We start from the raw sequence: 14,730 nt of genomic DNA on the forward strand, positions 1-14,730 counted from the left end.
GGGAACCCGTGGAAGAGGTAGACCCAGGAAAACCTGGGACAAGGTGGTGAAGAACGACCTTCGAACTTTAGGCCTCATTGAGGAAATGACCAGCGACCGAGACCTTTGGAAATATGCTGTACGTGAGAAGACCAGGCAGGTCAAGTGAGCCCAGCCCACTTATGCATGCCTTTCCTCCCTTGGACACAAAGACCTGTTGAGGCAAGCGAAGTCAATATAGAACCTCATCCAACGACAGGCACCCATGCCAACCCCCTTTGCTTGCGAAGACATGTTGGGGCAAGCGAAATCGAAATCGAATTGAACCAGCCAGGATCCCTGGTCTGGTGGTACGTAAAAAGCACTATCCGACTCGTGGCCGATGCCAGCGCTGCCTCGACTGGCCTCCGTGCCGGTGGCACGTAAAATACACCAATCCGACCGTGGCTGTTGCCAGCCTTGCCTGGCACCTGTGCAGGTGGCACGTAAAAAGCACCCACTACACTCACGGAGTGGTTGGCGTTAGGAAGGGCATCCAGCTGTAGAAACATTGCCAGATAAGACTGGAGTCTGGTGCAGCCTTCTGGCTTCCCAGATCCCCGGTCGAACCGTCCAACCCATGCTAGCATGGAGAACGGACGTTAAACGATGATGATGATATATGTGTCTAGTTTTTCATTATACAACAGGCAGGTGAAATTCAATCTTTATTCTTCCTCTTGTTTATGCTTATTTTCTGAATTAATCAGAAAAAAAAAAAAAGGATAAGAAATTCATTCAAACAAGCCATCCAAACTGTTAACTGGATTAATTTGCTAATTCATTAACCCTCCTACTTTCCTCTCTCAATATCTTTGCACTTCTTTTTCTCTTTCTTTCCCTGTTGGGGATTTTTCCTGTTATTTGTTTTTCAATCTGCTGCTCTTCAGGCTTTGCTCATTTCATGTTTCAGTCTTTCTATTTTTCACTTGTTCTTTCCTCCTTCTCCCTCCTTCCCCTGTATTCTTGCTTTCTCTTATTCTTTCTATTAAAAAAAACAACTTTTTTTTTTACATTTCCATTAACTGACTATTTTATTTGTCCACTTGAGTATCTCTCATTCATTCATTCATTTATTCCTTCATTCATCTGTTTTTCTAACATTCTATTTTCCTCATGATGATAATTCTTTTTCATTCACATATTTTACTAACTTAATTTCCTTTTCATTATTTTTCTTCTGTTCTTCTAATTTACCCCTCTTTTTCCTCATTCCTTATTTCCTGTCTTTCTTTAACTCCTTATTCAACTTTAATCCTTTCTTTTTTCTTTCTTCCATCCATTTTTACTCAGCCTACCCCTGCATCTCTCTCTTCCGCTCTTACAAATGCACACGTTTTCTTTGATCATTTTACTTATATATATATATATATATATATATATATATATATATATATCACCTCTTTCCTCTCTTGTTTTACTAACACCCAACTGATGTCACTTTCACATCAGTATATTCACTCTTACTACCTTCTTCTTTGCTCTTTTCCTCCCCTTCTAGGCTCTTTCTGTTTTTCTCTCTCTATACAACCAACTATACATGCTCTACTGATGACAATGTCTCCAAGTATCACCAATAATTAAATCTCATGTTTCTCCCTCTTCTCAAATCAGATCAATATTTTGCATTGTGAGACATTCGTTGTCTATAAAACACTACTTGTTGAATTAAATCAGAATTCTGCCTAGTCAGTGGCAAAGCTTACCAACTGCTTTCTGGGGGGGGGGAAAAAAGGAAAAAAAAAGGTCTTTCCTCTCCCATTTAATCTACAGTGTTCCATAGATTGAAATTTCTCTTCCTCAACTGACTTAATGAATAAGCTATAGCATTATTACTCAATCTTATTTCGGTAGTTGAATATTAATATTATTAAATATTTTTTCATTTGTGTATATTTTTAAAAATATTCTTTTTCATTATTCTTTTATCTCTCTTTCTTACTCTCTTGTAATCATCTCTTCTAAGAATCTTTACTATTCTTAACCTTTATCCAAAGATGACTCAATAGATTGGTTTCTGGAATTTTGTAATTTTGTTCTTACTTGCCGTCTGTATCATCATCATCATCATCATCTTCTTCTTCCTTTACTAACCATTTCCCATGCTGGCATGGGTTGGACGAAAGCTGGACTAAGTTCCATTCTCATTTTGCTCAGTTTCTATGGCTGGCTGCTCACTTTACAAAGTGTGCTTGGGTGCCTTTTACATGAAACTTTCACAAGTGCTTTTTATGTGGCACTGGTACAGATACTTTTTACATGGCACTGGATCCTTGAACTAATTTCAGATGTTTGATTTTTATTAGTCATTGGTCTTTAGGTTTCTCTTTTAAATTTGTTTCCTTTGGACACAAGGCTGCTTGTTCAGAAAGAGAAGTGGAGTTGTTGATTGAATCAACCCCTTTTTACTACTGCTACAATGCTCCCAATGAAGAATGTACAACAGACTTGACTTTGATGGAATTTCAAATGTAGAAGTGAAACAGAGAGAGGTGTGACTACATAATGTAATGATTTTAGTCTTCTGCTCATTTATTTTCATAACCTTTTATATTTATTAATTAGCTTAAAAGCCGCACTGTGTGAACTTTAAGCTAGCTCCTGCAGAGAGCTAATTGGGCTTGTGGTTCAAAACTAAAGAGAGTGATAATCACGGCTGTGGAGTTGAAACAAAAAACTTCGACTCTGACTCAGACTCCTGTACTATTGGCAACTCTGATTCTGACTCTGACTCCTCTTTATGTAATTAAGTGATTGTGGTCTACATATCTCATAAAGCATATGCATACTATTGTACATTGAGTTGGCCTATATGTTATAACTGATTTATATTAAAGAATAAAGACATTGTGAGTCGAAATCAGAGTCAGTATAGTTTTACCAACTCCGACTCCAGCTTCCCCTTAATTGTTTCTGATTCTGACTTCAACTCCACGACTCCAACTCCACATCCCTGGTGATAATAATAAAGCATTTATTGATACTTTTCCAATATGGTATAACTTTAAATTCAGTTTCAATGAAAAACTTCTAACTTCACAAACTTTTTGAGTTCTTTTAAAATTTTAAATAGAAGATACATACATACATACATACATATATATATATATCATCATCATCGTTTAACATCCGCTTTCCATGCTAGCATGGGTTGGACGATTTGACTGAGGTCTGGCAATCCAGATGGCTGCACAAGACTCCAATCTGATCTGGCAGAGTTTTTACAGCTGGATGCCCATCCTAATGCCAACCACTCCAAGAGTGTAGTGAGTGCTTTTATGTGCTACAGGCACGAGGGCCAGTCCAGCGGTACTGGCAATGGCCACGCTCAAATGGTGCTTTTTCTGTGCCACCTGCACAGGAGCCAGTCTAGCGGCACTGGCAATGACCTCGTTCAAATGTTTTTTCACGTGCCACCAGCACAAGTGCCAGTAAGGCGACGCTGTGTGTGTGTGTGTGTGTGTGTATATATATATATATACACACACACACACTCACACATGTATGTGTGTATGTATTGTGACTTTGTGTCTGTCCCCCACCACCGCTTGATAACTGATGTTGCTGTGTTTACGTTCACATAACTTAGTGGATTGGTAAAAGAGGCCAATAAAAAAAGTACCAGGCATAAAAAAGAAATAACTGATGTCGAATTGTTTGATTAAAATTCTTCAAGGCTGTTGTCTAATGATTGAAAAAGATAAATACTTGGTGATCCTGTCAGTGCAGGTGCCACTTAAAAGCACTCAGTCCACACTGTAAAGTGGTTGGTGTTTAGAAGAGTATCCAGCTGTTAAAATCTCGCCAAAACTGACCTTGCCATCCTGCCAAAACAGTTACAGAAGTCTGGTACAGGCTTCTGTCTGGCTGGATCTTGTTAAACTGTCCCACTCATACCAGCTTGGAAGGCAGATGTTAAATGCTGATAATGATGATGATGAACCACTAAATTCCTTAGTAAAACTTAAAGCTAAGGAAGGTAACTCTTGTACCTCTGATGGTCTCTCTGTTAGAAATAGCAATCCCAATGCCGGATGTTGAAGAATTAAATGAAGGGCAGATTTTCAATCCTGGGATCATTTTGATTCCAAGGGGGTATAATATGTCTATGTTGAGCAAATGTAGGCTGAGATATAGGGGTCCCAGACAAACAGAATTTCACTTTTATTAATATAGATGAACAGCTTGTTTCATAGGTGTTTGGTTTATTTAGTAGGCAGGCTATATTTGCTTAATGCATTGTAAACCTATCTTTTTGAAGAATTGAGAAACCTGAGATTTTTAAGTAAAAAAAAAAAGAGGAAATTGTAAATTTTTTTTGTTGTTATATCCAAAAACATAAGTAGCATAAGTGGATTGGCGTCAGTCAGAAATCAAAACTATATTACAGATTTCACTCATTACTGAATATCATGGAAACTCTCTGATGTACAAAACTGAGGTAAAATTGCTGGGCCAGAAAATCTGAAAGATCATACTTTCTCCAGAACACAGATAAGACTTGCAATGGCAAATGTGGTAGACCACATCCAGAAGACAATCCAACTGATTGGCAAAGACTTACTTTCCAATACGCATCAACTTCTGGTTCACAAATGTGCTCTTGCCTCTCATTGTCTATTTTATAACATATATAATGGCCTTCGTTCTTCAGAGCTAGCTAATCGCATACTACCTCTACCTGTCTCTTCTTACACCACACCTACTGTGTCTCACCTGCAGTTTCCTACATTAACCAATTAATTTCCTTTCCAGAGCATAAACCTTCTGGAATACTCTTGTTTTTCCTGCAGATATCTACTTGAGGCATTCAAGGTGAATTTCCTAAGTATTTTTAGCGGACCTACAAAGGTCATGGGTACTGTCCTTTCCTCTTCAATTATCCATAAAAGATATATTATAAACTAGCAGTATTGCCCGGCGTTGCTCGGGTTTGTAAGGGAAATAACTATATAAGCATTTTTAGAGAGTTACTTCCCTTATATAATAGCAAAAAAATGCATTAAAAATGGGAAATAATGATGGTAAATTTTTTTAAAAAATCGTAGACTCATCGTAGACATGCACTAATACCCAGAAGGGCTCGATATGAACCACGACTATAAGATACCCACTTTTGGTTAAACTGCACCGCAAAATGTGGGAGTGGTTAGGAATCTAAATCGTAGGAGACAGACACACAACTTCACTTTTATATATAAAGATTGTCAAAAATTTAATGTATTTGAGGATTAGGTATAGTAGTAGTGGTGGTGATGTTGGTGGTAGTAGTGAATGTGGTAATGGTATTAGTAGCACTTGTAATAGCCGTGGGTGCTGTGGTAATGCTGGTAGTGTTCTGTTACTAGTTTTCCAAGTACATCCTTGCTCTGAGTCATGTTTTGGTCTCAATAAAGAACATTATTAGCATAATCTTTGACAGGAAATGGTAAAGTTGGTAGAGCAGCTGATTAAATACTTTTGTTGTATTTAGTTGCATTCTGCATTCAAATCCCTTCAAGGTCAACTTTGTCGTCCATCCAGGATCGATAAAGTAAAGATATGAAATACACAAAGTCAGTTAAACCAGTTGTGAATCTACATTTACACAGTAGATTGGTTCTGCAAGTTACTGTGCAAATTGAAATCATGTAAATTGAGGGAGATATGTTTATAAGGATTTTCGTTTGTTTCAGTCATTTGACTACTGCCATGCTGGAGCACTGTCTTTAGTCGAGCAAATCGACCCCAGGACTTATTCTTTGTAAGCCTAGTACCTATTCTATTGGTTTCTTTTGCCGAATTGCTAAGTTATGGGGGACGCAAACACACCAACATCGGTTGTCAAGCGATGTTGGGGGGGAGGGGGATAAACACAGACACACACACACACACACACACACATATATGTACATATACATATATATGACGAGCTTCTTTCAGTTTCCGTCTACCAAATCCACTCACAAGGCTTTGGTTGGCCTGAGGTTATAGTAGAAGACACTTGCCTAAGGTGCCATACAGGGGACTGAACCTGGAACCATGTGGTTGGGAAGCAAACCTTTTACCACACAGCCACAAAAAATATTTAACAAATTATTTATTGGAATGGAGATAATATATTTTCATGTGTAAGGATACTATTGTAATACTGGAGTCCTAAAATCAGAGAGGAACAATGAGAGGTAATGAAGACAATTGAAATTAGAAAATGGGACTGATAATGACACTTCTACTTCAGCCTACTTCAAGTTACTTCCTAAATAAGTTTGTGAATTTTTTAAAAATAATATATCAGCAGTTTTAAAATAATATATCAACATAGGCACAGGAGTGGCTGTGTGGTAAGTAGCTTGTTTACCACCCACTTGGTTCCGGGTTCAGTGCCACTGCATGGCACCTTGAGCAAGTGTCTTCTACTATAGCCTCGGGCCGACCAAAGCCTTGTGAGTGGATTTGGTAGATGGAAACTGAAAGAAGCCCGTCGTATATATGTATATATATATGCGTGTGTATGTTTGTCCCCCTAGTATTGCTTGACAACCGATGCTGGTGTGTTTATGTCCCCGTTACTTAGCGATTCAGCAAAAGAAACCGATAGAATAAGTACTGGGCTTACAAAAGAATTGCTCGATTAAAGGTGGTGCTCCAGCATGGCCGCAGTCAAATGACTGAAACAAGTGTTAGAGTAAAGAGTTTATGTATTTTAAATTATATGAGTATTCTTAATGCTACTTTGAATTTCATGAATCTATTGACTGTTGTAATCTAAAAGAAGAAAAATTGCTGAACTTGTGCCAAAGTTTGAGAGAATTATTATTATTGCACTCTGGAGTAGAATGTAATCCACTAGCCCCCTCCCCCAAATTTCAAGTCTTGTGCCTAAAGTAGAAGGGATTATTATTATTATTATTTTTATTATTATTATTGGGGAAAATTTTATTGGTCTTTGAGAGTTAAGTATCTTGGCCACAAGACACAATGCAGTGCTGCAGATGGGATATGAATTGCTGACCTCTTGGCTTCCAATTAACTCATTGATCTGTTTTCTCACATTCTTGATAACATCTGTTAATTCCCCCCAAGCCTTCTTTTAATTGTTGTTAAAATACAAAGAAAACCTTGTGTGAAAGGTGAAATAAAGAAGACTGGAAAAAAATGTTTTGTATTGTTGCTGATGTTTAGATCCAGGTCAGCTTAGATCAGAGTTATAATCAAAATGACTAACCAGTCCTTTATTCACACATTCTGTTCGAAGTGTCCTTTCTGCTTTTCTTAAACCCTTTTGATGCCACCCTGCCTAAGATTGCCCCTGGTTCTATGATATAAATTTATTGTTTTAACCCTTTAGCATTTAAACAGGCCATATCCAGCCAAAAGTATTCTGCCTGTTCAAACTGGTCAGATCTGGTCTCTCACACCAACCCTACAATATCGTTTTAAAAATTAACAGCTACCTCATCAAAATCTCATAGCTACAAAATAATGCTTGATTAGTTCAAAACAATGTGGATGAAAAGGCATTAATTTTGGCAGAATAATGCGAACACTAAAGGGTTAAAGTGATCTAAATTAAAGTGTTCCATCAAAATTCCATGTTAATTTATGTTCCAAACTCCAGATTAACTCTTTAGTATTCAGGTTATTCTGTCAAATGCGATGCTTATTTATTCACATTCTTTTGAATTTGTCTTGTATTATCTCACAGCTTTCAAATTTTGATGATGTGAAATTGAAATCAAATTCAATAACTGGCTAGTGGAGCGCTAAGAGTACCATATGAGCATGATTGTTGCCAGAGCAACAAGCCGGTCTCTGTGCCGATGGCACGCAAAAAGCACCATTCGAGCTTGGTCATTACCTGCGTCACCTTATTGGCGCTTGTGCTGGTGGCACATGAAAAAGCATTTGAGCGAAGTCGTTGCTAGTGCTGCTGGACTGGCTCCTGTGCAGGTGGCACATAAAAAGCACCATTTGAGCGTGGTTGTTGCCAGGACTGCCTGACTGGCCCTCATGCCGGTGGCACGTAAAAGCACCCACTACACTCTCTGAGTGGTTGGTGTTAGGAAGGGCATCAAGCTGTAGAAACTCTGCCTGATCAGATTGGAGTCTGGTGCAGCCATCTGATTCGCCAGACCTCAGTCAAATGGTCCAACCCATGTTAGCATGGAAAGCGGATGTTAAATGATGATGATGATTGTTTATTTTTAGAATGATATTGTTGGGTAGGTTTAAGAGGCTGAGTCTTGCTAGTTTTAACATAAAATAAGCAGAACATTTGGGTTGAATATAGCTGGTTTAAATGCTAAAGGGTTAATGATGACCAAATTATTTTACTAAATGTTTTTGAACTAACTGAAACAAAAGCAGCGCATTTCAACAGAAATCCTTCTCTCTTTCTCGGAGAGGCACAAGCACCTACACACATATATACACACATGGCAGTAACTTCCGCCTTCCAAATTCAATCACAAAGCTTCAGTCGGCCCGTGGCTATAGCAGAAGACATTTGCCCAAAGTGCCATGCGGTGGGACTGAACCCGAAACCATGTAGCTGGGAAGCAAGCTTCTTAACCACACAGCTATGCCCTAGTAACAAAATGGTTAAACATGTCATTTGAAAGAGATTTGGCTGCTATTTCTAGTAGATTAAATAACTGCATGAATGCTTTCTTGTTGATTTGAAGAGTTGTTATTTTTGTTCATTAAAATTATTATCCCTTTTATTCTTATCATTGAAATTGGTTTGTTGACAAGATTCTATAAGAACACTAAAATGAATACCAGTAACATATTGGTGACCTCAATTACTGTAGATGTGTTCATTTGTTGAGCCAGACTGCATTATATTAACACCATTACAACCAATTAATATATCTGGTGTATACTGGGCTTTTGGTAATGCTTTCTATAAGTCACAACTTTTAATTTGTTATTTAGCTATTTCAGAGAGGTTTTTTCTTTTCACTTAGCTTTATATCAGTCATAATTAAGCAGACTTTCATCAAAAATGTTCCACTTGTAACCAACCTGTATTTTTGTACATCAGGAATTGCATTGTCCTTTTCTGGCTTTTTTTAAAGACTGTAGACTGTAATTTGGTATTTGTTTCATGTAAGGTTTGTATCAGTGCATACAAGCATCTTTGGTAGCTTGCCATTCATTTAGGCTTGAGGTGGTTGTTTAGTTTTAGGTTAGCTGTAATTGAGCAAATGTATTTTTCTCAGCAGGATTAGTAGTTCTAGGATTACATTATTCAATGTGCTTTTCCCTTTTTTAAACCAGTATGGTGTGATTTTAGTGAGATATAGCTGTGATATCTAACAGGTTAACTGACTTTAATGAGGCTTCCTCAATTAACTGCAAGAGAGGTTTCTATCTGGAGATGATTAGTCTGATTATCAAAAGTAAATATTTTATTTTTAATATTCTTCTCATTTCTGATATAAAAACAGTTATCTCTTTTCTTTGCTCTTTTGTCTCTCTCTCTCTCTCTCACTCTGTCCTTTGCTCTTTTCTGTCTGTCTGTCTGTCTCTCTCTCTCTCTCTAATTCTTTGCATCATGTAAACTTTTATGTTGACTGAAATTGCTGTTAGTGTAGTGGTAGTTATAATTTTTATTTTCATTTTGTATCATACATTTTGTAATGGATTTATGGTGTCTGACAGACCAAATACTAGTTTATGGTAAAAGCAATAAGGAAGTGTCTATTCAACTCAGAATAAATAACACAAACTTTGAACATGTTCGTTCTTTGGTTTTCTTGCTGGTGTGTGCAGCTTTCATTTATGTATATCAAAAAAATATATATATTAAAAAAATCACTCTTTGTCTCTCTTTCACATATCCTAGTTTTTAAAATCTTTATGTATCTTGGTTTTTAAATATGTATATCTCAGGTTTTAGAATAGGTACACTATATCTCTGCATGTCATCATGAGAGGTATCTGAAGGGGTTGTCATCAGGAGGATCAGCCATCCATAAAGCACTATCACCAAAATGCCTTGTCCAGTCCCTGCACATGAGAAAAATTATCGCTGTGAAAATAACATCCATCCATGAATTTATTTATTTATTAAATTTTAAATGCATATTTTGTCTGTGAATTTGCACATGTAATCTGGGAATGCATGCAATGAGCTTCTCTGCCCTAGGTGTATGGAAAACACTCAGCGAGAAACGGAAGAAAATTTGAAGAAAGAAGAAAAAAGCATAATAATAATAATAATACCACTACCACTGCTACCATTGATTGGGGTTAATCAGTACTGTTGTATGTACATGTATGTGTATATATGTATGGTAAATCTTCAATATTTGTTCAATCTACTACAGTGCTCCGCAACTAGTATGTCACAGCACACTGGTGTGCCATGTGATGATGCTAGGTGTGCTGCCAAATTTTAAAAGGAATATAAGTGTACCGCAAGTGAAAAAAGGTTGCAGAGCACTAGGTCTACTACACTCATATCTGCTTTTACCTCTAACCACCATCACTGACATCCATAAGGCGGCGAGCTGGCAGAACCGTTAGCACGCCAGGCGAAATGCTTAATGGTATTTCGTCTGCTGCTACGTTCTGAGTTCAAATTCTGCCGAGGTTAACTTTGCCTTTCATCCTTTCGGGGGTCGATTAAATAAGTACCAGTTATGCACTGGGGTCAATGTAATTGATTTAATCCATTTGTCTGTCCTTGTTTGTCCCCTCTATGTTTAGCCCCTTGTGGGCAATAAAGAATTAAATATCACCACTGCTACCCTCCACCATTACCCACTACTACCATTACCCATCACTATCACCACTACCCACTGTTGGATCAGGGCTGACCTTTGGCTGTACAATCACCACTGTCACTGCTAGCAGTAAGACATTGTAAGACAATGAAGCTACACTGCCTTAAAAGTTTTATTGTTATAGTAAATAAAACATTGTCGGTAAAGCTAAAATGAAGTTTGGTTAATTTGAATATTTATAAAACAGGCTTGTGTGTAAATTATCTGTTTTATGGTTTTATCCAGCCCAGAAGGAAAATCTCGCTGCATTGCTTTGATTTATCTGACAGAGATGTAAATCATTTCATCATTAGATTTTTTTTTTTTTTTTGATTATTTGTTCACTTTATTTATTCATTGATTGATTAATTCTTTCCTTGTTTCTGATTCAATCAACATAGTGAGCACAGGGTGATGATGCCTTGTGGTTGGTGGTAGTTGGAGTGTTGATGGTGTGCTGGATATGGGATCCAAGGTTTTGAATATTGATCACATTCCTATATAGAAGAAAATTAATACTTCTTCGTAAAATTCAAATATACCCCTTAAGCCCAAAGGTGCTGTTAAGAGCCAGTGTGGTGAAAGATATATCTTTCCCTAGATTGAATGCCAATCTGTTGCAAATAACATTTCCCAGTTGACCTGGTACATACTCTTCAACAGCTTGGTAAATTGAAGCAGTGTAAGATTGCATTCTACTTTGAAACAAAGAAATGACTTCAGGGGTTTTGAACTTCTAGTTCTTTATAGATCATGGGCTCTATCCTTCCTGCTAAATAAACCAGTAAAATACTTGGTACGGCCTCTACCAAATGTATTTTTTCACCCCAAAGAGCCTTTTAAGAACCAGTGCTTAGTTCCAGTTTTATAGCTGTAGTCACATGTCTGTCAAATTGCTCCACCCCCTCTGCGGTAGACAAGATATTGGTCTATCGCAATATTGTTAGATGATCTGGTGAATAGTGTGATTAATTGAACTGAATTTCATAACTGGTGGATACTCTTCATATCAACTACCATCAGTGTGGTTTGTGTTTAATGTATTGTTGGGGTCTGTAATAGAGGAGCTGGTTTTTGCAAGTCATAGGGCTCTCTGGACTTCTGTTGCTTTGTTTCACAATTGCTGTTTTTGTCAGGTTGCCTATACCATAGTTTAGAGAGTCTATCATGTTATGGTGGTATATTAGATGAACTCTCCTTCCTCAGCAGGCATCCTTCACTGACAAAGGAACCTTAGTGTGTAAGAGGTGTAAAAAGGGCCAGTACTACTTAGGGATATTAAATGTAAGGGAAGTTAGTGATCATTTTCTATTTTTGTAAGAAGAGCCAACTGCTCATGGTTTTAATTTTTACTATAAAGATTTTGAAAGGGTTTGACAAAATATCTATAATTTATATATTGGTGTATATTATAATGATCAGCTGAAATTGTGTTATCATTCCTGTTGTAATGCGATTATGACTGAAATTTTAGTTTAAATATGAATACTTTGTTGCAATTGGACCCTGGTTGGTATTCTATAAACTACATTACATTGAGACATAAAGGTAAGTAATGTGTATGGAGATTCTTGAGAGATATTGTTTCATAGATAATTAGATAGTTACTCATGTAGATAGTTACAAATACAAACAAGCAGATAGATGGTTTTGCAATACTCGTTTCATCGTTTAACGTCCGCTTTCCATGCTAGCATGGGTTGAACGATTTGACTGAGGACTGGTGAACCAGATGGCTGCACCAGGCTCCAGTCTGATCTTGCACAGTCTCTACAGCTGGATGCCCTTCCTAACGCCAACCACTCCGAGAGTGTAGTGGGTGCTTTTACAACCTCGCTGGTCCACAATACTAAGTACTGTAACAGATGCATAGAGAAATGCTTGTTGTGGATTTGAACCCAAGAATTTGGTTCTGGTGGTCCAATATCATATCAAGTTAGCTATTTTGTTTCTGTGAATCTTGTTGATTGAGCTTTGATTGAGCCTTTTCTGAGAAGGATCCTTCATAAAAAGCACATGAATTTTTTACCATTTTTGTAAAAAGGTTTCTTTATAGCAAGCAAAAATTACTGGAATTTATTTTAAAGGGAAATAGTTGAGAAGCACAAAGCTTACAAATATTGGATGTGTGCACAGTTAAGTTGACTCCAGTTCTTGACTGAAGTTACTGCATCAAACCTGAAAGAATAAAAAGCAGACTCCAACAAAATTTGAATTTAATATGTTAAAGAACATGTGCTAACCTCTACAGTAGTGCATAAATTCTTTTCCTTTAACATAGAATAATATCAAGCCCTTTGTGTTTGCACAGGGTTGCTGCTGTTTTTATCAGAATGTTTTCCCAGTATACCTCATTAAAGGTGTGGATTCATTTCGGTCTGTTGTGACTTTGGTATGGCCATCATAACAATCCTTCTTGCAGACAGCACTGTAAGTAGTTTTAGAGACACTGTTGTGTTGCATGAGAAAGTTATTCCTTGCAGGCATTATTGGATAACTGTTGATTATGTGGGTGATAACTACCATTCTGGCGCAATCAACATTCATTTTGTATCACAATGTGGAGGCTTAGAGGTTTATTGATGAAGTATTTCAGTAGCTGTCTCTTGTTCTTGCGTTACAAAAGTATAGCCTTCAAGGTGAAATCTGATGTATCTAACTCTGGTCTCTTTCTGTAAATGATTCTGCTACATGTGTATGTTTGTATGTTATAAACATATACACATACATGTATATCTATGCATCTTACTTTAGCATATGTTTCAAAGCAAGAGTGGAAAATGGTATTGAAGGTGATAGGAAAACACCAAAGTTTGACAAATGGCAGTTGTTGGGTAAAGACCCAGTAGCTCTAGATTGTTGTTCAACCAGCTACCCTTATATGTATATATATGTGTGCATGAACAAGCACACATGCATATATGCACACAGTAATACTTTGTGGTTTTAGTTCTTCACATTCTGAATTTTCAGGTTTGGGTAGTAGTCGCTCTATCCCACTTACAAGTCAAATAACTACATCTGACACACAGCTCTCTCTCTCACTTGCGCACACATGCATGCACACACACACACACACATACACAATAAGCACATTCAGTAACTGAAATACTAGGTGTTGTCTGTAAAACCTCAGTAGATTAATGTAGTGAATCAGTAATTGCATAGCAAATGAAATTGTGCCTGCAGTAGCTATTCTCTTATTTCTTTATTGCCCACAAGGGGCTAAACATAGAGGGGACAAACAAGGACAGACAAAGGGATTAAATCGATTACATCAACCCTAGTACACAACTGGTACTTAATTTATCAACCCCGAAAGGATAAAAGGTAAAGTCGACCTTGGTGGAATTTGAACTCAGAACGTAAAGACAGACGAAATACTTATTTCTTTACTACCCACAAGGGGCTGAACACAGAGAGGATAAACAAAGATAGACAAACGGATTAAGTCAATTATATCGACCCCAGTGCGTAACTGGTACTTATTTAATCAACCCTGAAAGGATGAAAGGCAAAGTTGACCTCGGCGGAATTTGAACTCAGAATGGAGCAGCAGACAAAATACCGCTAAGCATTTCGCCCAGCATACTAACGTTTCTGCCAGCTTGCCACCTTACCAGTAGCTATTTTCTATCCCAAAGAAAATGTCAACTACTGCAGTGAGTTCTGAACTCAAAATTCTTTGTATCTCACATAAGTTGGTGTGTATATTTCAAAGACTCTTTTGGATTTCTAGGTTTTAAACATCGGAGATAAGTGTATTTTGCAAATATAAACATTTTTCAAAATTTCACTTTGTTTCCATTCTTCCTCTTCTCTGTTGGGAAGGAAGCAACTGGCCATAAGATTTTCATTCTTGGTGTAAGACAGAAGACTGCTCTGGTTTGGTCATGTGATGCGAATGGATGCCGACAGCTGCATAAAGAAGTGCCAACTTCTCAAAGTGGATGGAACA

General features: G+C 37.4%; 1 protein-coding gene across 6 annotated transcripts in view; it reads left to right on the plus strand.

Moving 5' to 3' along the window:
- LOC115213346 (leucine-rich repeat protein 1-like) overlaps positions 1 to 14,730 on the plus strand; it is a 115,656-nt gene that overhangs the window by 71,597 nt on the left and 29,329 nt on the right. For 2 of the 6 annotated variants that reach the window (XM_036503683.1, XM_036503685.1), the window contains exons 1-2: positions 3,872 to 3,879; positions 8,591 to 8,600. The exons of the other annotated variants lie outside the window; for them this stretch is intronic. In XM_036503683.1, coding sequence (XP_036359576.1) covers positions 8,598 to 8,600 — 3 coding nt within the window. In that variant the 5' untranslated portion in view covers positions 3,872 to 3,879; positions 8,591 to 8,597. Of the gene's footprint in view, positions 1 to 3,871; positions 3,880 to 8,590; positions 8,601 to 14,730 lie in introns of those variants that run through there. 6 annotated transcript variants of the gene reach the window in all.

This window comes from Octopus sinensis, linkage group LG6, assembly GCF_006345805.1.
Source record: "Octopus sinensis linkage group LG6, ASM634580v1, whole genome shotgun sequence".
NCBI classification, from domain to species: Eukaryota; Metazoa; Mollusca; class Cephalopoda; order Octopoda; family Octopodidae; genus Octopus; species Octopus sinensis.